General features: G+C 38.5%; 1 protein-coding gene across 1 annotated transcript in view; it reads left to right on the top strand.

The window, feature by feature from the left end:
- Positions 1-24,315, top strand: part of ME2 (malic enzyme 2) — a 53,550-nt gene that overhangs the window by 11,657 nt on the left and 17,578 nt on the right. Inside the window, exons 2-11 of the mRNA XM_029223900.1 lie at positions 2,012-2,131; positions 9,492-9,625; positions 12,180-12,329; positions 14,937-15,012; positions 16,429-16,590; positions 16,899-17,002; positions 19,486-19,595; positions 19,691-19,788; positions 20,086-20,199; positions 22,709-22,823. Coding sequence (XP_029079733.1) covers positions 2,024-2,131; positions 9,492-9,625; positions 12,180-12,329; positions 14,937-15,012; positions 16,429-16,590; positions 16,899-17,002; positions 19,486-19,595; positions 19,691-19,788; positions 20,086-20,199; positions 22,709-22,823 — 1,171 coding nt within the window. The 5' untranslated portion in view covers positions 2,012-2,023. The remainder of the gene's footprint in view (positions 1-2,011; positions 2,132-9,491; positions 9,626-12,179; positions 12,330-14,936; positions 15,013-16,428; positions 16,591-16,898; positions 17,003-19,485; positions 19,596-19,690; positions 19,789-20,085; positions 20,200-22,708; positions 22,824-24,315) is intronic.

The raw sequence follows: 24,315 nt of genomic DNA, 5'->3' as shown, positions 1-24,315 counted from the left end.
GAGCACCAAGAGCCTGTCAGCCACTCAGCTCAGAAGAAAAGGGAGAAAAAAAAAAGAAAGAATAAAGTAAAATAACATTATTAAAATAAAAAATTAAAAAAATCTTAAAATTAAAAAGTAATAAAAACAAGAAAGAGGGCTTCCCTGGTGGCACAGTGGTTGAGAGTCCGCCTGCCAATGCACGGGACACAGGTTCATGCCCCGGTCTGGGAGGATCCCACATGCCGCAGAGCGGCTGGGCCCGTGAGCCATGGCTGCTGAGCCTGCGCGTCCGGAGCCTGTGCTCCACAACGGGAGAGGCCACAACAGTGAGAGGCCCGCGTACCGCAAAAAAAAAAAGAAAGAAAGAACAACCAAACTGAAAAACTAATCCACCAATGGTAACAAGCGCTAAAAACTATACAAAAAAAAAAAAAAAGGACAGACAGAACCCTAAGACAGATGGTAAAAGCAAAGCTATACAGACAAAATCACACAAAAAAGCATACACATACACACTCACAAAACGAGAAAAAGGAAAAAATATATATATATTTAAGAAAAAAGGAAGAGAGCAATCAAATCAGTTAACAAATCTACCACTGATAATAAGCTCTAAATACTAAACTAAGATAAACATAAAACCAGAAACAAATTAGATGCAGAAAGCAAACGCAAGTCTACAGTTGATCCCAAAGTCCACTGCCTCAATTTTGGGATGGTTTGTTGTCTATTCAGGTATTCCACAGATGCAACGCACATCAAGTTGATGGTGGAGATTTGGTCCGCTGCTCCTGAGGCTGCTGGGAGAAATTTCCCTTTCTCTTCTTTGTTCACACATCTCCCGGGGTTCAGCTTTGGGTTTGGACCCGCCTCTGCGTGTAGGTCGCCTGAGGGCGTCTGTTCCCCGCCCAGACTGGACGGGGTTAAAGGAGCCGCTGATTCGGGGGCTCTGGCTCACTCAGGCTGGTTGGAGGGAGGGGTACGGAATGTGGGGCGAGCCTGCAACGGCAGAGGCCAGAGTGACATTGCAACAGCCTGAGGCATGCTGTGTGTTCTCCCAGGGAAGATGTCCCTGGATCACGGGACCCTGGTTGTGGTAGGCTGCACAGGTTCCCGGGAGGGGAGGTGTGGACCTATGCTTGCACACAGACTTCCTTGGTGGCTGCAGTAGCAGCCTTAGCGTTTCATGCCCGTCTCTGGGGTCTGCGCTGGTAGCTGCGGCTCGTGCCCTCTTTTGGAGCTCATTTAGGCAGTGCTCTGTATCCCCTCTCCTCAGGCACCCGGAAACAATGGTCTCTTGCCTCTTAGGCAGTTCCAGACTTTTCCCGGACTCCCTCCCTGCTAGCTGTGGCTCACTAGCCCCCTTCAGGCTGTGTTCACGCAGCCAACCCCAGTCCTCTCCCTGGGATCTGATCTCTGAAGCCGGAGCCTCAGCTCCCAGCCCCCGTCCGCCCCGGCGGGAGAGCACAGGAGCCTCTCGGGCTGGTGAGTGCCGGTCGGCACCAATCCTCTGTGCAGGAATCTCTCCACTTTGCCCTCTGCACCCCTGTTGCTGCACTCTCCTCCCTGGCTCCCAAGCTTCCCCCCAACCCACTGCCCGTCTCCACCAGTGAAGGGGCTTCCTAGTGTGTAGAAACTTTTCCTCCTCCACAGCTGCCTCCCAGAGGTGCAGGTCCCGTCCCTATTCTTTTGTCTCGGTGTTTCCTTTTTTCTTTTGCCCTACCCAGGTAAGTGGGGAGTTTCTTGCCTTTGGGGAAGTCTGAGGTCTTCTGCCAGCGTTCAGTAGGTGTTCTGTAGGAGTTGTTCCACATGTAGATGTATTTTTGATGTATTTGTGGGGAGGAAGGTGATTTCCACGTCTTACTCCTCTGCTAACTTGAAGGTTCTGCCAACATAAATGTATTTTGAAAAAATTTTTTCACTTGTGGGAAGTGAAGCTTTCTAAATCTGCTTTTGAAAACTGATCCCTGATATTCATGCAGTTCTATAATATGTTTCTCATCATCTTTATTTGCTTTGTTTTTCCCAGGTGAGAGAAACGATGTTGTCCAGGTTTAAAATAGTTGCCACTCCTTGTACTCTGGCATGTCGTCATTTGCACATAAAAGAGAAAGGCAAGCCACTTATGTTGAACCCAAGAACAAACAAGGTTAGTAACATTAATTCTAACACACATTTTCTCTCTTCCTGGTAAAGGTTTGATATATTTTAGACTGATAAAGTATGAAATTTTTGTATTCTGTAGCTTTATACTAAAACTGTTCGGAAGTGTGCATGAATTTTCTCTTTTCTCCGCATTGTGACAATTATGGCTGCTTTATACCTCCCAAATTTCACCCTCACAGTTTCTACCACCCAAGAAGGATTGAGTTTATTTCCTAGTTCTAGCTCAAAAGCAAAACAAAACAAAAACCCAAGAGTAGCATATTGGCCAGAACTGTTGGCCAGATGCAGTATATTTAGATTTATCCCGTTTAGTCATATTGTCATTTTTATAAATGTTTGGTAATTTCCTAATCCCTGATGGATTATTCTAACTGCCCTTGGAGGGAAAGAAATAGAAGGGGCCTTTTATTTCCACCCCTAGTATGCTTACCTGCACACTGAAGAGTCTAGTTAAGGGATTTTTATCAATATTGACTCATGTGGAGAAATGGCATGTATCTAAAGGAAAATAGCTCAAGATCAGCCAAAGTGTAACTGAAAGTAGGGTCCAGCTGCTCGCTGCTCAAAAGCCATTAAAGAGGCAAGATTGATGGAAAGTTAGGTTTGCTTTATTTTGGATGCCAGCAACGAGGGGGGAGGGCAGATGCCCATCCAGAGGCATACATGCCCCCCACAGCCAGTGGGCAAGAGCTTTCATAGGTCGAGGGAGGCGCCTACGTGCAGAAGCAGCACAGTCAGCTCTGACAGTCATCTTGACATTGGTCATTGGTGGTCCGACCAGTGTCACCTTGATTGTTTTAGGTACAGTTAATCTTCAGTTCCAGGGTCGGTTCTCATTTCTTTGAGGCCAGTTCTCGCAATTGTGGCAGCTTATGTCATGGCTACAGCCTGGTCATCACATAGTTAACTTCTTCCACCTGGTGAGTGTTTCAGTATCTATAAGACAGCTCCCAGGATACAGCTCAGAATGTTATCTGTAGCCCTTAAGGAGGGACTAAAGGGCCTTGACTATGCTTAACGACTAAACTATTATTATGTGGTCTCCTTTGACTGAGGACATGGGGGTGGGCAAAGACCATAGGGTCCTGCTCTGTTGCAGAGGGAGGTACACTTCTGTGTAAATTGGGAGGGCATTGCGGTTGTGTGGATGAGCAAAAGAGGTTTGGTGGAACAAGTGGCATTGGAAGACAGAAAAGAGTAGGAGAAGGGCAGGTGAGAGGAAGGTTGTTTCTGCTGACTGTTAAAGAGCTAATCAAGACATCTATTTTAAACTATGTTGTCTTCACTTACACCAGGCCAGCAAATTTAAGAATTTTATCAACTATTAACATAAATACTTAATACATAAAATTATTTCTTTAATAATCATTTTAATTTCTACTGTACATTATAAATAAAACACTTTTGAGTGTTTCTTAAATCTAAATGGGAGATAGGCAGTGAAACCATGTGTAGCTACTCATTTATCTTTGGCAATAGGATAGGTAAAGCACTTTTAAATGAACACAGTTCATTTAAAACTATATAAAAATACAGGGGTTTTAACCCCTTTATATTTTCCAACCTTAGATAAAATCTTGTAAGGAGCGACATGAGGCACAAAGGATTTAGTGATTTGAGTCTTCTCCCCCTTTTTTCATTAAAAAAGTTCATCAATTTTGTAGGTCTTTACAAAGAACCAACTTTTGGTTTAATCTTTTAATTTTTCCAATTGTTTTTTTCTATTTTATTTATTTATTTTCACTGTAATCTTTATTATTTCCTTCCTTCTTGCTTCAGGTTTAGTTTGTTCCTTTTTCCCCCTAGTTTCTTAAGATGGAAGGTTAGGCAATTGATTTGAAATCGTTCTGCCTTTTTAAGTTACATTTACAGCTACAAATTTCCCTTAGCATTATTTTCACTGTATCCTATAAGTTTTGGTATGTGTGTTTTAATTCATCTGGAAGTATCTTCTAATTTCCCTGTGCTTTCTTCTCTGACCAATTGGTTTTTAGGAGTGTGTTGTTTAAGATCAAAGTATTTGTGAATTTCCCAAATGTCCATTATTAATTTCTTTTATTTTTAAAATTTATTTAATTAACTTATTTATTTATGGCTGCATTGGGTCTTCGTTGCCATGCGCGGGCTTTCTCTAGTTGCGGTGAGTGAGGGCTACTCTTTGTCATGGTGTGTGGGCTTCTCAATGCGGTGGCTTCTCTTGTTGTGGAGCACGGGCTCTAGGTGCACGGGCTTCAGTAGTTGTGGCACACAGGCTCAGTAGTTGTGGCCCGCAGGCTCTAGAGCGCAGGCTCAGTAGTTGTGGCTCACAGGCTTAGTTGCTCCGTGGCATGTGGGATCTTCCTGGACTAGGGCTCGAACCAGTGTCCCCTGTGTTGGCAGGCAGATTCTTAACCACTGTGCCACCAGGGAAGTCCCCCATTATTAATTTCTAATCTCATTGCATTGTGGTTGAAGATCATACTTTGGGTGACTTAAATCCTTTCAGATTTATTGAGACTCGTTTTATGGCCTGATGAATGGTCTGTCCTGGGGAATATTCCTTGTGCACTTGAAAAGAATGTGTATCCTGCTTCTTTTGAGGGGAGTGTCTGCTAGGTCTAGTTGCTTTATGGTGTTGTTCAAGTCTTCTTTTTCCATGTTGATTTTCTGTCTAGTTGTTTTTTCCATTATTGAAAATGAGATATTGAAATTTTCAGCTTGTTGAATTGTCTTACTCCCTAATTCTGTCAGTTTTTGCTTCATGTATTTTGTTATCTAACAAAATATGTTTATAATTGTTGTATCTTCTTAATGGATTGATGCTTTCAGCAAAATGCCCTCCTCTAGTAACATGTTTGTTTCAAAGTCTATTTTGTCTGTTACTAACATAGCTACTCCAACTCTCTTTTGGTTACTATTGACATGGTGTATCTTTTTCCATTCTTTTACTTTCCACCTATTTGTATCTTTGAATCAAAGTGTGTCTGTTGTAGTCAGCATATGATTGGATCATGTTTTTTTATCCATTCTGCCAATCCTTTTAATTATAGAGTTTAATCCATCTATGTTAGTGTAATAACTAATAAGGTATGATTTATGTCTGCTATTTTGCTATTTGTTTTAAATGTCTTATGTGCCTTTTGTTCCTCTTTACTCCATTGTTCCCTTCATTTGTATTACATTTTCTATGATGCCATTTAAATTCCCTCGTCTTTTCTTTTCCTGCCTATTTCTGAGTTATTTTCTTAGTGGTTTGCCCTGAGGATTACAATTACCATCTTTAATACAGTCTAGTTCAGTTTGATACCAATTTAATTTAAACAGTACAGCATAATTTTGCTCCTGTAGAGGTCCATCTCCTTCTTTTGTGCTGCTTCGTCATACAAAGTACAAATTACATTTTATACGTTGCATGACCGTCAACACAGGTTTATAATTACTGCTTTATGTAATTGTCTTTTAAATTGGGTAGGAGAGAAAAAGATCTACAAACAAAAAGTACATTTATACTGTCTTTTATATTATGTAGTCATTTTATCCGTGTTCTTTATTTCTTCGTGTGGATTTGAATTATTGTCTAATGTCTTTAATTTAGGCCTGAAGGACTCCCTTTAGTATTTCTTGTGAGACGAGTCTGTTAGCAATGAATTCTCTGTTTTTGTTTATCTGGAATGTCTTAATTTCTCCATTTATTTATTTATTTATTTATGGCTGTGTTGGGTCTTCGTTTTTGTGCGAGGGCTTTCTGTAGTTGCGGTGAGTGAGGGCCACTCTTCATCGCGGTGCGCGGGCCTCTCACTATCGCAGCCTCTCCTGTTGCGGAGCACAGGCTCCAGATGCACAGGCTCAGTAATTGTGGCTCACGGGGCTAGTTGCTCCGCGGCATGTGGGATCTTCCCAGACCAGGGCTCAAACCCGTGTCCCCTGCATTGGCAGGCAGATTCCCAACCACTGCTCCACCAGGGAAGCCCAATTTCTCCATTTTTGAAGGATGGATTTGTAGGATTTAGAAATTCGTGGTTGACAGGTTATTTTTCTTTCAGCACTGTCTATGGCCTCCGTGGTTTCTGATAAGAAATCAGCTGTTACGCTTTTTGAGGATCCCCTGCACGTGATGAGTCACTTTGCTCTCAGATTTCTGCTGTCTTTGGCTTTTGACAGTTTGAATATGATGTGTCTAGGGGTAGAGTTCTTTGAGTTTTTCTTGATTGGAGCTGTTGAGCTTCTTGGATGTGTGGATTAATGCTTCTCATCAAATTTGGGAGGTTTTTAGCCATTATGTTTTCAAATATTCTTTAGCCTTTTCTCTCCTCACCTCTGGGCCTCCTGTTATGTATGTGTTGGTACTCTTGCTGGTCTCTCAGGTCTGTTCACATTTATTCCTTATTTTTCTTTTTGTTTGTTTTTTTTGTTTTTTGTTTTTTTTAATTTTTCCTTTCTATTTCTCAGACTGGATTATCTCAGCTGACCAATCTTTAAATCTGATGGTTTTTTCCTTCCACCACTCAAGTCTGCTTGTTGAGCCCCTTTAGTGAATTTTTTATTTCAGTTGTTGTAGTTTCAATTCCAGAATTTCTATTTAGTTCCTTTTTTATCTTCTCTGTTTATCAGTATTCTCTATTTAGTAGGATGTCATTCTCATACTTCTTTTTAGTTCATTAGACAATGGTTTTTTTTTAGTTTTTTTGATATATTTAAAATAACTAACTTTTTTCTTTTTTTAAATTGAAGTATAGTTGATTTACAATGTTTCAGGTATACAGCAAAGTATATTCTTTTTCAGATTCTTTTCCATTATAGATTATTACAAGATATTAAATATAGTTCCCTGTGCTGTACAGTAGGTCCTTATTGTTTATCTGTTTTTTATATAGTAGTGTGTTAATCCCAAATTCCCAATTTATCCCTCCCCTAGAATAACTAAAGTCTTTGTCTAGTAAGTACAATGTTTGGGCTTCCCCAGGGGCAATTTCAATTAACTGCCCTTATTTCCTGTATATGAGTCAGACTTTATGTGTTTTGTTGCTGTTGTTGTTTGTTTGTTTGTTTTTTGCTTGCCTTATGATTTTTGGTTGAAAACTGGGCTTTTAAAATAATGTGGCTGCCCTGGAAACCAGATATTCATTCCTCCCAGTCGTTTCTGAACTAATTCCTTCTTCTTGTTATGTATGCCTACTGAAGTCTCTGCTTTGTTAACTTAGTGATCAGCCAATGATTAAACAGTAACTGAAATACCTAGAACCATTAAATCTCCCATTCTTTGCCAGGGGGCTTTGTGTACCTGCTGGGGTGTGCCTTCAGGACTCAGCCAGGCAGTTTACAGCTACGCATCAGCCTTCACTTCCTGTTTACACAGAGCCTCAAGGTTAGCCAGAGGTGGGAGCTTAGGGCTTTCTCAGGGCTTTCTCAGGTCTTTCCTGGACATGCGTACAGCTGTGCATATGACCTTCTAGGTTCTCAGGAATATGTCTCAGCATTTCAAAGTTCCCCATGGACATCTCATTTCTCAGCTTTTCCTTTTCAGCTTTTTGGTTAGCCTGTTGTTTGCCCCAACTGTTACCTACTGCCTTGGGGAGCTGCTATGTTAAATAATTGCCTCTGATTGTTTTCAACAGACCCTTCTGCCGGGAAAGGCTGTTCACACTGCCTGAGCTCCAAGTCAGGTCAAATAAAGACAGCCTTGCAGATAGGGTCTTCCAGGTCAGATAATAACAGTTTCCTGGATATGGGGCTTTAGAAGAATCTCCAAACCCTCCTGCCTTCTCCAGTGACTGCCAGGCTCTGATTTTCAAAGCGATTGTTTCACAGTGATTGCGTTTTCAAGGTTACTGTGGAGCTGGGGAGGGGAGATAGGAACAAGGCAAGTTAAAATGCCATGAAGCTTGCTGTTCTCACTGAAATTCAGCAGTTTTTCTTGAATAAATGCTCTCCAACTGCTGAAAGCTTTGGTTAATTTCCAGAATTCTGATCATTTGGCCAGGGTTCTTGTTGCTTTTATGGAGGAAAAGATTTTTAGAAGTCCTTTCTCTGGCATTTTTACTGACATCATTGATTAAAAAAAAAAAAATTTAACCCATAGCTGAATACCAGAAACTGAAAAAGAATTTATTACATAGGTTAATTTTTCTTAAGTAGCATTCTTCCTTCCCCCTCCCTCTGTTCAGCCTCACTCCTTTCCAGTCACGGTAGCCTCTTAATTTGGTTTGTGTTCTTTCAAACTGTATTCTGTTGATTTCATTTTTAACGTATGCATGCATCTGTATATAATATGTACTTTATGGGGGTTTTCTAAACATAATAATTAACAGTGAATTTGTTTTGATTTTCAACTTGACTTTTTCTCCTAACTGTGTATCTGGGAGATCTTTCTACTGCACACTTAGAGATACATGTTTAAGTGTTTTTATGGAAATACCATAGGTTGCTAACTCTTCCATAATTGATGGACTTTTAGTTAGTTTGTAATAGGCAAGAGAACTGGAAACAGTGCTACAACTAATCTCTTCATATACGCGTCTCTATATATGAATATATCTCTAGGATAACTAACTAGAAGTAGAATTGCTTTGTGTGCATTCAAGATATGGAAGCGACCTAAGTGTCCATCAAAAGATGAATGGGTAAAGAAGATATATGTACACACAATGGAATATCATTCAGCCATAAAGAAGAATGAAATTCTGCCATTTGCAACAATATGGGTGGACCTGGAGTATTATGCTCAGTGAAATAAGTCAGACAAAGGCAAATACTGTGTGATGTCACTTGTATGTGGAATCTAAAAAACAAAACAAGTGAATGGATATAACAAAACAGAAACAGACTCACAGATATAGAGAACAAACTAGTGGTTAGGAGGAGAGGAGAGGCAAGGGGAGAGGGGCAAGATGGGGTAGAGGATTAAGAGGTACAAACTACTTTGTATAAAATAAATAAGCTACAAGGATATATTGTACGGCACAGGGAAATATAGTCATTATTTTATAATAATTTTAAACGGAGTTTAATCTATAAAAACATTGAATCACTATGTTGTACACCTGAAACTAATATTGTAAGTCAGCTATACTTCAGTTAAAAAAATAATAAAGTATGCGCATTTTAAAAAAATCTAAGAGTACTTTGAAATTGGCTTTCAAAAAGCCTAAACCAGTTTATATTCCAGCAATGGTATGTGAGAGTAATTCTTTTACCATACCCTCCCCAGTACTAGATATGATCAGTCTTATAAATTTATGAAAGTCCGGGCAAAAATGATATCTTGTTGATCTTTTTAAGTTTATGTTTAAATTATGTTTGGTAGGACGCACCATTGCTACCCCTGTAAGTAATAATTTTTAATCCTTTTGTTTTTTCCTTTTTAGGGGATGGCATTTACATTACAGGAACGACAAATGCTTGGTCTTCAAGGACTTCTACCTCCCAAAATAGAGACACAAGATATTCAAGCCTTACGATTCCACAGAAATGTGAAAAAGTTGAATGGCCCTTTGGAAAAGTAAGAGTTGATTAGATGTTTAGTTTTTTTATTGGTGTTCTGATCAGAAAAATTGGGAGTATTATGATTATTATCGCATGAGAAATATACAGTCTCAATGAAACTTTTGTTTTAGTCAGTTGGTTTATAATGATTGTTTCCTTCACTTATTTTCACTATTGTAAAATTTAGCAGAAATCAATATTTTATGGTTAAAATCACAGAGCATTTCAGGTTTGAATGGAATGTTAGAAGCAGAGGCTATCACCTAATTTGCACCCATTCTATTCAATAACTTTTATTGATCACCTACTTTGTGTGTGATTGCTAGCCACTGAGGATATAAACTGGGTGAATGGTAGGGTGGCCATGTAATATATCGTCCAATCCCAGACACTTTGGGGAGTAAAAAAGAAGTAACTGAAACTGTCCCGGGCAAATTAGAATGTATGGCTACCGCAGTAACTCACAGCCTAGCCTGCCTTCTAGGAGCTCATCAATAGATGGCTATACTATGACTGTCATTGTATAGCACAGTGAGAAAAAGGGACCTGTAGAGTACATTCTGAAAATGTGAAGAGGGGTGCCAGCCGAGCTTGGGGAGTCACTTCCTGGAGGAAGTGATGCCTGAGCTGAATTTGAAACAATATGTTACAAGGAGCAGGCAAAATGAGAAAGAAGGGCAGAGTATTCTGGTAGAGGGATCAGTCTGACTGTAGAACTACAAATATTTATTGGGTTTATAAAATATAGGGGATTATTGGATATTGGTGACTAGTGAGAGTGGTTTCTTTACATTATGGGGCATATATATATACATGAAAATATATATAGTCTCGAACTCATGGTACCAAGGAGGGAAGACAAAGTCAAGAAGTGGCATGAGAGTTAAAGAAGAGGGAGGAGAGTGTTAACGGGACCTGAAGACAGGAAAATCTGAAGTGTATATATGTGTGGTGGGGGGCAGGGAATGACAGAAAAGGACCCCAGAGAGTGTGCCAACTGAGCTGCATTTGGAGAGCATGAGTAGAGGACTGTGCCTGGTCAGAGGGTGTTCCAGGCAAAGGGTGTGTCGGCGTGTGCTGCAACTCCAAGGTCAGAGCTGTGGTGCATTTGAGGAAGTGAAGTAATTCAGTATGAAGATGAGGCTGGAAAGTAGTCATTGAGGTCTAGTTAACTATTTTAGGAGCTTAAGCCTATTAAACTGGCATTTGGAAGCCATTCAGGGAGAATAGAAATGATCATAGGTATGTTTTTAAGAGAAGAATAGGATTGGAGCAGGGGAACAAAATTGTGAGAATAGAGACTACAACACTGTAAAACATCTATACTCCAATTAAAAAAAAAACTAACTTTACTATATTTATTTTTAATTTTTTTCAACAATACCTCTGTGCTCTTTTAATCTTTGGTTACTTATTCTCTAGTTTTTAGCTTAATGGTTTGTTTACTAAACAAACATAGAAGCTTTAATCCTAAAATAAAAAAATAAAATAAAGGCTGTTGCTTTGATGCCTGTGGTGTTAATAAGGTTTGAAAAAAAAAGGTTCTTGAGGTAGCCCAGGTGAGAAGTGACGGTGGCTTGGGCTGGGTGGGGATGGAGGGAGGAAATAAATATTTGAAAGATATTTCACAGGTAGTCTCTGTGGGACATACTGATTTATTAGGTTGGGGTGGGGGAGGGTGGGAGAAGAAGAAATCAAGAATGGACTCTGGATGGATTCCCATTTGATCAGATGATAACAAGAGGAGAAACAAATGTGGGGAAAAGACAATGAGTCTGTTTTAGACATATTTAGTTCAGTGTGATTACTGGTTTTTCAGGCCAACATCTCCCTGTTTTCTAACCTTTATTCTTTAAAAGCTGTTATTTATATATTTATGTGAATTGACCATTGCCTCCTTTTGTGCTACCTGTGTGCCCTGTATAGAACTTAAAATGCCTATAAGCCTCCTGGATTATAAGCTCCATGAGGGAAATTCCCTGGTGGTCCAGTGGTTAGGATTCCTTGCTTCTACTGCAGGGCAGCATGGGTTTGATCCCTGGCCAGGGAACTAAGATCCTGCATGCCATGTGCTGCGGACAGATGGATGGATGGATGGATGGGTAAATAAATAAACAAACAAACTCACTCCACGAGGACAGGGGCACTTCTTACATCCCTGGAGTTCAGAATAGTACCTGGCACATAGTATTTTGTAAATATTTGAATGAATGCCACTTTATTTCCTTATTTACGTGTCAGTCACCTTGAAGATTAGGTCCTTGAAGGTGGGGCCTCATGGTAATTTTTGTGTTTCCAGTGCCTGATACAGAGCCTGACTCACAGTTAGAGCTCAGTAAATGTTACCTGTTGGTTCTGTTATTACTCTTTTCATCATCACCATCTACCATTTAAGCACATTTTTATTTTTGTTGATTTTTAGTCCTGGGTATTATGTAATGATAATATAGGGTTTTGTTTTCCAGGGGGAGGGAGTCCTCAATTTTAGATGTTTAGATTTGACTTCAAAGGCCAAAGTCTTTAGCCTAATGCTGGCTGATGTAGACATTATTTGCTGTGCTTAATTTCAGATACATCTATATAATGGGAATACAAGAAAGAAATGAGAAGTTGTTTTACAGAATACTCCAAGATGATATCGAAAGTCTAATGCCAATTGTATATACACCAACAGTTGGTCTTGCCTGCTCCCAGTATGGACACATCTTTAGAAGACCTAGGTAAGGCTTATTTTTAAAAATATATTTGCAAATGACTATTGCGTAGAAAAAACATCACTTCATAGCCCCTATTACATTTCTATTTTATGTATTGCAGTCTTATCCAACCACATTTCCCACCTCACAAAAGCTTAATTTGGACCAAAAGGGATTAATAAAAATCTAACATGTCATATCTTTTATTTTGTGGAAATACCATCATTTATTCCTAACCTTCTTTAAGTATTTATGATTGTTAGAGGAAATGTGCATTTTTGTACCAAAAAAAAAAAAAAAACCCACAGTATTCTTAATTTTGGTGGCATATTCTGCAGAATAATCATAAAAGTTTTTGACAATCTGGCCACTTAAGAGAGAGATTCTCATTTTTTTATCAGCTTTATTTCTATTGTTTGTCCTTTTTTATGAATTTACACAAATTTTACTTTCAGATAGTTCAAGTAACTCCAAATATTTTAAGTGGAAAGGGTACTGGAATGAGCATTGGCTCAAGTCTTTGAATAAGTTACCTTATTCCTCCGAATCTGTTTATCGTAAGGTAGGAGTGCCAGAGTATCTTTCAAAGAGCTGCTGAGAAGGTCAGATGAGGGAACTGATGTGACAGTGTTCTGTAAACTTATAAGCGTTGTATAAATGCTATTTTTACTTAATTTGAGTTTTCTTCTCTGTTCCTCTAACGTGTAATCATTTTCCACAATCCTCATGTTTTTCCCATGTCCTGCTTACATATTGATACAAATGTAGAAATGCAAACACTGTGTGATAGCATTTATCTTTAGTCTCCTCTCATGTACTCTAGTGGCTTTCAAACTTTAATGTGCGTATGAAACATCTGTGGGGCTTACTTAAAATGTTCATCCTTGCCAACTTTCCTCTCCTTCCTATTCCCAAGATTCTGATGAAAAAGAGAAAGGTCTGGAGGTCCGGATTGTAATGAACACCGTCGGTGATGGTGTTGCAGGTATTCCCCGGAAGACACTTTGAGAACACTGTCTGTTCTGTCCTATGTGCTGCCATCAATTAATATGTCTAAGCATTTCTGTGGTATAACCCAGCTGTTGAGCTCTTTTATAGTTTCATTTTCACTTATAATAGTACTTCCCAATCCAGATTAAAGGACAAAGGAAAACAAAAAGATACTGATGCCTGGGCCCCAACCACAGAGATTCTGATTCAGTTTGTCTAGAGTTGGGCCCAGGTGTTGCTGTTTCATAAAATCTCCTGGTGTGATTTTGATGTGCACCGAGAGTTGAGAACTCACATGAAACATAAAGAGCTTTTGGGTGAGGGCAGATACTGTGTATCATTTGTGCAGTGGCAGTGGTTTTTTGTTTGTTTTGTTTTTTACATAGAAGATGGTCAGTAGGTCTTGGTTGTTTAAGTCCAAGCTAGTTAAATCAGAATCTCTGGGGGTAGAACCCTGGCATTTTAAAAAGCTCATCAGATGGGCTTCCCTGGTGGCGCAGTGGTTGAGAGTCCGCCTGCCGATGCAGGGGACACAGGTTCGTTCCCCGGTCCGGGAAGATCCCACATGCCGCGGAGCAGCTGGGCCCGTGAGCCATGGCCGCTGAGCCTGCGCGTCCGGAGCCTGTGCTCCGCAACGGGAGAGGCCACAACAGTGAGAGGCCCGCGTACTGCAAAATAAATAAATAAATAAATAAAATAAAAAGCTCATCAGATGATTCTGCTATGAAGCTCTGGTTGAGACACCGTTTAAACTGATTTAAGCTGGGATAGTAATGCCAAAGTTAAGATGTCGATGAGAAGAATGGATAAGCATCAAGTTCCTACTGTATAGCACAGGGCACTGTATTCAATAGCCTTTGACAAACCGTAATGGAAAAGAATATGATAAAGAATGTGTATATGTATGTATAACTGTATCACTGTGCCGTACAGTAGAAATTAACACAACATTGTACATCAACTATACTTCAGTAAAATAAATTTTTTAAAAAGGATATCAGTGAGAAAGTTAAGAATCAGTCTGAAGGCACTGGGAGCCCATTGGCCCTCGTCTTTACTTGGCCTGTTTTCTAGAACCTATGTCTCTTTTTTCTGTCTCTCTTCCTGCCTTCCTCTCTTCCTTTATTGAAATCTGGATTATCTCAATTGGATAACAATATACAGTGTTTAAAATAACTTTTTACTTTTTCCTAATGCTTCAAGGATGGATTTTTTATGTGAAATTACTATAGTTTTCTTCTCTCCCTTCCTGCTCCTTCAGATTTCAAATTTTCAGTCTCAGTGACTTTTGACAGTACTTTACTTAGCTTTATTGTGCTTTCCTGCATTGGTGGGTTGTCTTTATATTGCTTTTTACTGGAGGTATATTGAGTTTATTTGAATAGGAGATGTGGATACATTTCTTCTTGGGTAAAAATGATCACATCATTTAATAATAACCTTTGTTGCAGCTACTATGTGAACAATGCAATTACAGTTTGAAGTGGTTGAAAATAAACCTGTGTGACTTAGGTAAATCTGCTTGGAAATGACAGTGTCTTGATGTTTTACTAAAATATCTAAATATTCCAATTATGAACAGAAACTTAGAAAAAACCAAAAACTGTTGTGAAATGCAAAAGTGTTTTTGTTCTGTTGCAGGGGATTATTTATTTCAATCTCAGACAGAGGTCATGTTAGATCAATTGTGGATAACTGGCCAGAAAATCATGTTAAGGTACTAATAGCACAACCTTCCTTTCACAATGTTTTTTCTTTCTATGTAAGTTACCTCTTACAAGACAGAATTTTCAAGAACAGTTTTTTTTCATTGTTGCTCTGATTTATTTTGTACTTGCATACATGTAGATTTAGTGCTCTGAGGAAATCATGATAGTAATTATAAAATGGGTTACTGGTATAGAGTTTGCCCTGGGAAAGCAACTGGGCCTATTAAGGTGAGCCTGTTCACTTCAGTACCACTGGTATCTCTTGCCTTCTCTATATTCCTTTACTTTTTCAGTTAATATTATTCTAGGTAAAGAAAATACATTAAAATGCCATAAAAACTTTTATTCTGGTGGGCAATGGGGAGGATTCATTATGTCTTTTTTCTTCTAATTCTAAGATAGATTTAGATCCTTAAGCAAATATAACACTCTTAGCATTTCAAATTTAGCAAATATAAACAGCTGTCAATCTGGCTGTCTTTCATAAAACAAAAACTAATGACTTATTTAAGATCTTTTGGTAGGCTTTAGTGTTTATTAAGGCAGTAATCTTAGTTGCCTTTATTGCGTGTTTTCCTCACCAAAATAATCTTTGATGAATTATCATTTGTTCTAATAACCTAAAAAAAATTTGGTCAGATAATTAAATTCATAGTATCCTCTTAAAACCTTGTAGGTGTATTTTTTATTCTAGATTTTTTTCTCCATTGCTAAGGTTTTTCTTGTTTGGCTTCAGTTATTATTTGGAGTAACATGTTATTTCTAAACTCTTTTTTTCTCTTAGGGTTAATCTTTATCAGAAGTTCCCCTCTCCCCTTTTTAGTCATTGTGAACATATTCAAGTTGATCCTCTAGTCAGAAGCATTCTACTCCTAAACCAAAGACACAGGGAAATCAAATCTAGTTAATTCTCCTCTTTACATCTATATTCTAGAAACCCTAGAATTTTAAGTATTCTTGGTTGGTGAACTTTGAAAGTTAGTTAAGAAACAATTTTCTTTTTAAAAGTGAGAGTGAAACTATGTAAAGAGAATCTTTTTTTGAGGTTTTCTGTTTTGTTTTTAACAGTAGCTTTTCTGAGATAAAATTCACATACAATGCAATTCACTGGCTTAAAATGTAAATTCAGTAATTTGTAGTATATTCACGGAGTTGTGCAGCCATCGTCATTGAGAACATTTTCATCACAGCTCCCTCATCCCCACCCTGCCAGAAAAGCCCTGTACCCATTAGTGTCACTCCCCACTCAGCCCTAGACAACCACTAATGCACTTCTCTCTCTGTAGCTTTACATGTTCATGTGAATGGAATAATCTAATACGTGCTATTTTGTGATGAAGAGAATCTTTTTGTGAATGTGTTTCTTAAGTGCTCCATTTTGGACAACTTATAATTTGTTTTACTTTATCTTATTTGTAATTAAGGCTGTTGTGGTGACTGATGGAGAGAGAATTCTGGGTCTTGGAGATCTGGGTGTCTATGGAATGGGAATCCCAGTAGGAAAACTTTGTTTGTATACAGCTTGTGCTGGAATACGGCCTGATAGATGCCTGCCTGTGTGTATTGATGTAGGAACTGATAATCCAGTGAGTAAAATCATTTTCCCCCTTTGACCCTTCTCCCATATTAAAAAAAAAAAACTGCTTTATTACATTCCTCTTTTGAAGAAATATAAGAAGAGAAAATTCTGTGATTAGATATTAGCCTTTGTCTTAAACGCCTTTTAATATTTATGCAAATAATAGTAAATTAATACTATTAAGTTTTTTGAAGAAGGGCAATAAAGTTTTAAAAATTATTAACTTCTTTATTTTACAATTTTCGTTTTATAGAATGTGTTTAAACTGGTTATATAACAGAATGCTTTTATTTTTACGTTTGTTCTCTTTTATAGGCACTCTTAAAAGATCCATTTTACATGGGTTTATATCAGAAAAGAGATCGATCACAACGTTACGATGATCTGATTGATGAGTTTATGAAGGCCATTACTGACAGGTATTTTTTAAAAGTTTGAGTATATGAAAGCATCTCTTAAAAAAAAAAAAAAAGGAACCACAGTTTTGTTTTCCTTTATCTTTTGTGAAGATAGGTAGAAAGAGATTAAATTTTGGAGAAATTAGGTTCTTTCCTGCCTGATTCGATGTGCTGATGTGTGGTGATACCCTCTGCCTTGCCTTCCTGAGTTATCTGACATCTTGAGCACACTGAAATCTTGAAGTCTGCACTCACTGCTCCTAAAATCCCCTCACTGTGCGGTTCTTCCAGCCCTTGGCATCCAGGCTGACTCCACCATTCCAGTGAAACCCTTGTGCAGCTTTCGTGTTTTAAATTCTGACCATTTGGTCTTCTTCTCTCCCCTCCTCCTTGCAGCATCTGACCAGGTTTTCCACTCCTACATCCTTGAAATTGTTTTCTCTTGACCACTAAAAGACTTTCCTAACTTGGTCTTTCTCCCACCTTTTTTCTTTCCTTTGTCATCTCCACTGGTTTTTCTTCCTCTCTTATTAAATGCGGGTGAATACATAGTTCTCTTCTCTTGTCGTAGTCTTGTAAGCTATGACCTTTATGCACGTGACTCCTAAGTCCATGAATACCCATCTCTGTACTCCCACATCCCTCTGAGGCTTGAGTTCCCAACAGTTGGAATCCTCCATCCAGACATTTTGTTGCTCCTTCATATTCATGTCCAGAACAACTCCTTCCCTTTCTAAATTGCCTGTCTTCTGTAAATCCAGCCTCTAATAATGGCATTAACATGGTTGACGGCATTGTCGCCAGACCTTTGATCTTGGTCTAATCTTTGACTCTTTCTCCTCCTCCATCAACCCCGTATAGTGTCACTCAATCCTCACATCCAGTTGGTACTATCCCTTAAATGCCTCAGAAATATATCTCCTCTTTTCCATTGCCACAGCCTTTCTTCAGATCTTCACCTCTCTTTTGGATTCTTTAGAACCTTCCTCCAACTTCTCTCCATTTCCTCTCCACCTTACCACCAGATTAGTCTTTTAAAAACATGCACTTTGTTATATCATTCTTTTGTTTGAAATCTATCAGTGGTTTCATGTTGCCATAGGGTAAAGTCCAAACTCTTTATGATCTAGCCCTGCCCAACCTTGTAGATTATTGGTACATGGAAGATAGTAAAAAATTAACTCCTGGGCTTCCCTGGTGACGCAGTGGTTGAGAGTCCGCCTGCCGATGCAGGGGACACGGGTTCATGCCCCGGTCTGGGAAGATCCCACATGCCACCAAGCGGCTGGGCCCGTGAGCCATGGCCGCTGAGCCTGCGCGTCCGGAGCCTGTGCTCCGCAACGGGAGAGGCCACAACAGTGAGAGGCCCGTGTACCGCAAAAATTAACTCCTTTTCAGAATCAAAGTTGACATATCTAAAACTAAACTTTTTATCTTCCCCAAAATTGCCATCTCCTCCCCTTCCCCTCATTTCCTTACCTTGGACAATCAGATAGTAGCTCTTAGTCATCCAGCATCTCTCTCACTTCCCAGGTGGTCCTCATTGTCAACTTCTTTTTGTTCATTCTGATGTCTCCTAATTGTCCCTTTCACTTCCTGTGGCTTCTGCTTCAGATCTTCTTGTCGTCCTCTCATACTAGCTGTCTAGCTATTTTTCCTTCTTTCTCATCTCTCCCCAGGTTGTTATATGCTGTGTATCACTGGCAGGTTTATCCTTCCTAAAGGGAGTCTCAGATGAATTCTTCCCTTCTCTAGCCTTCAGTGATTCTAGATCAGATACGGAATAAAGTCCCCATTCCCTAATTTTGCATTCAACGTTCTCCGTTATCTGGCTCCAACCTACCTTAACCAACTTCTCCCTTATACTTCCATATAGACCCTGAAATATATAGCCAGACTGTTGAAAATTCAGGGTCAGCAAAATACACCTTGTTTTTCTTTCTACCGCTTTACTTTTTGTTGTTCTTTCAGGACCCAAATAAAGTCCCACCTCCTTTTCAAGCCTTCCCTTACTCCACCCCACCAAGATGATTGATATCTTTTTCTGAATGCCAGTCAACTCATACAGCAATTATTCTTTAACCTCTTATTTAATATATACTTGCCTGTGTTGCTGTTTAACTGTGAACGTAATGAAAATTCACATATCAAATATATACTTTTTGAGACTCAGAGACAAAATCTCTTGCTTTTCAGGAAGTTACTTGTGCTTACATGTGCTGGACACCCTCCTAGGCACTTGGTAATAGTTTATGCAGATTAATATCCCATAGGTCCATCATAGTGCTACATTCATTTTAAGAACCTCATACATTTTTCTGAATGAGTAATAGATTTTTCTACATTTTGAGTTCTAGTCTTTCACAGACTGAAAATTGCCAGATGGCCTTAAATGAACTAACTTTGTACATTATTTTAAAATGTGATCATAAGGACTATTAGACAGGAAAGCTGTTTAAAAGTGGTATTTTCAACACAACTATTATGGGCTTTGCTGTTTTTAGATATGGACAGAACACACTTATTCAGTTTGAAGACTTTGGAAATCATAATGCATTCAGGTTCTTGAGAAAATATCGAGAAAAATACTGTACCTTCAATGATGATATTCAAGGTAAAGCAAAAGAAAACCTTAGGTTTTTGATTCCTACTTAAAATTTTTTTTAATGTGCCTACTTTTTACATCACAATGTTTTACTTGTCTTACAGGGACGGCTGCAGTTGCTCTAGCTGGTCTGCTTGCAGCCCAAAAAGTCATTGGTAAACCGATCTCAGAACACAGAATCTTATTTCTTGGAGCAGGAGAGGTAAAGTTCCTATAAGCTTTTAGGATTGAAAACCAACACTCTCCTTTAGAATTGGAAAATGGGGTATAATGAACTTATAATTTTGTTGAGATAGAGGGTGTGAATTCAAGATCAGTGTTGTGAATAGGTAATTTTAAATGTTTGGAAAGAATATCACAAAGAATCAAGCTTTGTGTGCTTTGTAAGGGAAGAATAGACCCAGTATTCCTCATAACATATAATTCTCATAAATAAAGTAATTTACTATTGCATCATACTCTAGCCCTTGTTTTTTAAAATTTATGTTTTGTTGCACAGGCTGCTCTTGGAATTGCAAATCTTATAGTTATGGCTATGGTGGAAAATGGCCTCTCAGAAGAAGAGGCGCAAAAGAAAATTTGGATGGTTGACAAATTCGGTTTATTATTTAAGGTAAGGTATTTAAAATTTGGAGAAGCAAAAGAATGTTGTTATAGTGATATGTTTAGGTTTTTTTCATATTCAAATCATAATCTCTGTGTTGGCACCAGACTTATTCTTTCTTGCTTTATTCTGTGACTCTTGACCCGTCTAAAACCTAGTGGTTTTTCATAGGAATTCAGAAGTTTCTAATTAAATCATTAGCAGGACATCTGATATTTGAGTAGAAATTCTTTAACCCTTTGGAGATCATAATCTCTTGTAGCAATCTCATGGAAATCTAAGGACCTTTTCCCCAGAAAAAGGCACATATTCCTAAGGTCAAATGATGGATAATAAAGAGTTTTATCCCAGATCAACTTCGTATCCTTTGGACCTACCTGCCTTCCTATCATTGATTGCCATTTTTAGTAGCTTAAGAAATGCCTTATATCTTACACTGTGTAACACATTGAAATGTTAGGTAAAATGTCTCATAGTTGAACTTATCCAGTACACAATGCTGTTGTATTTTTGCCATATATATTGATATAGAGGTTACTTGTCATCTACATCTTTGGGCAAGCTTATGTTAGTGTACTTTGCTCCAGTTCTGAAATCTTTTCTTAATTAGTACCAGTATTCTATTAGTACAAAAAATGAAATGAAAAATTAAAGTATGTGAATGAAAAATCTTGAATGCTTAAATTATAACTAATTTTTTAAGTGTTTAAAAATGTACCAGACATTGTGATAAGACTTTACAGGTATTATCTCATTTAAAGTTTTTTTAAAAAGTCTCATTTGATCTTATCAAAAATTCAGTGAAATTTTACAAATGAGGGAAAGAGGTTTAAAAAGGTCAGCTCACTTTTCCAAGATCATCACCTTATAAGTGATGGAGGTAGGATTCACACCCAGGTAGCCTGACTGTGAATCCTATGCTCTTAATCATTCAACTGTGCTGCCTCCCAAAGCTGTAACTGCCATATTTGCTTGTATGTAAGATACAAGGATTACAAGACATTGTACTTGGAAGGCTATTGGGAGGTGTATCTGTTTTTACTAGTACGCAATTATGTTGGTGTTTCTTTTTGTGATGTTGGTTTTTATAAATGTTTTGTGATTCTTTATCATATTTGTAATGAGTCGAGTTTAGAATGAATACAAGTGAGAAGAAACCCTGTGCATCTGCAAGTTCAGGGTATATTTTTCTTTTAAGATGAGCTTTAGGCTTCATATCTCTCCTGAGGACCCAAAACACTGCCCTCCTTTCTGAGACTTTGAGAGTTTCCTGTTGAAGCCCTCATGGAAGAGCTGTGGTCTTCCTGGGAGCAGGCATGTGAAACCACTGTTCTGAGAACTTGGATCTGTTGAGGCTGTATTTCACTCATTTAATTACTTCCCAACCAAGTGATGACGGTGTGCTACTTTTCCCAGCCCCTGCTGGTCCTTACCTGGGGTTATTCTGAAGTTCTGATGGAAAGTCACCGTTGCATGGGAGGTCTTCTCTCTTAACAAAATAAGGATTTCTCAGCCTGGTTGGTTTTTGCATTCCACATGTTTTTGTCTGCTTTACATTGTTGAGAAATTCTTCATTGTTCTAGTGTGGTATATCTCCTGCCCTTGTGACACTACTAAGGAGTTAATTTTTACAGTTTTTGACCTGGGATTTGGTGAGGAAAGTATGTTCCTTCATTCAGCTATCTTGAACCAAAATTCCCCTTTCCTCTTGTTTCTGAACTTTTGGTAGTGTAAGTCCATGATGTCTATCTGAAATTCTGAAATCCTAAGAACTCTGAAATCCCTGAGTTTTTCTTCAAATTCATTTGGTTATAAATCTGACAGACCTGAACTTACCTACTAACTTTGGTAGCAAGACCAAAGAGGGTATTTCTAATCTTCACCTTTTGTACCTGGTGTGACTATTCATAAGTTCTGTTCAGTTGTGGAGTGCCCATTGCGAGGGTATTTGTGATATATTATCATAAGACAGTTCTAAAATATGAAATTCCGAATTTTAAAACACAGCTAGCCCAGATAAGGGATTATGGGCCTTTGTGCCCTATTGGATTTAGGAGGACTTCACAGAGTAAATGAGTTTCTGAGAGGGATTAGTAAGTTTCTGGTTATAATGGAATTTGATTTGTGTTTTATATTTGGGTTTATGAGCAATATGAAGGTAGAATTGGAAGATATGGGTTAAAAAGAAAGGTACATTGGACTTCCCTGGTGGTGCAGTGGTTGAGAGTCCACCTGCCGATGCAGGGGACACGGGTTCATGTCCCACATGCCGCGGAGCGGCTGGGCCTGTGAGCCATGGCCGCTGAGCCTGCGCGTTCGGAGCTTGCGCTCCGCAACGGGAGAGGCCACAGCAGTGAGAGGCCCGCAAAAAAAAAAAAGAAAAAAGAAAAAAAAGAAAGGTACATGAAAATGAAAAGATATTCTTATTGTAGAAACAATATGTGACTTATAATGATGTCTTTTCAATTAATCCTTAATAAGCAATTACTAAAAAACTGTATTTTATCTAAAAATTCAGGGGCGGAAAGCTACAATAGACAGTCATCAGGAACCATTTGCTCACTTAGCCCCAGAGAGTGTACCTGATACTTTTGAAGATGCAGTAAATATACTTAAGCCTTCAGCTATAATTGGTAAGTAAAGTTGTTGTCAAGTCATTCTGTTACTTACCTGTGTAATGCCAGTCATAACTTCCATGCAGGATTACTCAAAGTGAAATGACAGATTTTACCTAGCTTTCAGCATATATAATGTTTTCTATGATAGCTTTTTTTAAATTGAAGTATATCTGATGTGCAATATCATATAAGTGACAGGTGTAAATGTAGTGATTCACAATTTTTAAAGGTTATACTCTGTTTATGGTTATTATAAAATATTGGCTATGTTCCCTGTGTTGTAGGTGGTAGCTTTTAGATACAGTGTGTAAAGTTTTGTTAATGGATGTTGCTTGTACTTTTAACTTCCAGAAGCTGTGTGATTGATCATGCTTTGCTTTTAGAGTTGGTATGACTGGTGGGCTCAAAACCTGAAAAAGACCAAGGTTATTTGACAGACCAAGAAAATCCTATGCAGAGTTAAAGATTTTCACTGGCAACAAAGCTGTAAGCCTTTGGTATGTTTTAAGAGTCAGGCGTTGCATAGCTGACATCAGACTATGCAACATGGCATTAAGTTCAGAGCAGAAAATGTAAAAGTCTTTAAAAGAGGGACTATTTCATTTCCTATATAGCTGTAAGACTTGAAGCTATAATTTTTCTTGTAATTTTGCCAATTTCTTGGAGGAGCTCTGTGAAATGTTAAATAGTAAACTTACTGTTTTAAGTCTCAAACAGTCTTTATGGTTAGGAAAAGTATGTCTGTATTAGCTTCTTCACTGATTAGAACTCATAATTTTTTAGAGTGAGAAGTAATCTTAAAGATTGCAAGTGTGTCTCTCTCAAAACTCAATATGGAAACCTAAGAATCTGTCCATTGACTCAGTCCCTGGAGGGTCAAGGAAACAAAAAGAAAAAAATGTTTAATTCTTTTAGAACTCATGGATTCCTAAGACTATGTCCACATACCTCCACATGGGGAAACACTGAGTGGAAGTTCCTTTTTTACATGAGAAAAACAAGCACAGAGATGTTAGGCAACTTGCCCAATATTTGTGAATATTTCATATAGCCAGTAGTGACCGAGCAAGCACTAAAACTTTGGTCTCCAGATCAGTATTTTTCTCTATTACATATCAGTTTATAAAATGGAATTTTAAATTTCTTTGACTGTTGAATGTAAGTCTTATTGGATGAACTGTGTAAGCACTCAGCCGAGGCATTGCTTGGTCATCCCCGGATTCCCACCATGGGCTAAGTATTCTTCCTTCATGCTGTGCTTCTATGCACTGCATGCTTAGCACCTGTTACAGGTTTTCTGATTTTCTGTTCACTCTGTTGTTTTTTCTCTCAACTATAAGCTGCCTGCATTATGTTCATTTTTATATCCTAATGGCCTAATACAGTGTCTCAGACATTGTAGGGGCTTATTAAAAGGTCATTAAACTGAACTCTATCAAGAAAGTGGATTGTGGGGCTTCCCTGGTGGCGCAGTAGTTGAGAGTCCGCCTGCTGATGCAGGGGACAC

Source organism: Monodon monoceros, unplaced genomic scaffold (assembly GCF_005190385.1).
Source record: "Monodon monoceros isolate NGI ecotype Baffin Bay Population unplaced genomic scaffold, NGI_Narwhal_1 Super_Scaffold_1, whole genome shotgun sequence".
Taxonomy (NCBI): domain Eukaryota; kingdom Metazoa; phylum Chordata; class Mammalia; order Artiodactyla; family Monodontidae; genus Monodon; species Monodon monoceros.
Note: the sequence above shows the minus strand (reverse complement) of the source record. Positions and strands in the feature narration are given on the sequence as shown.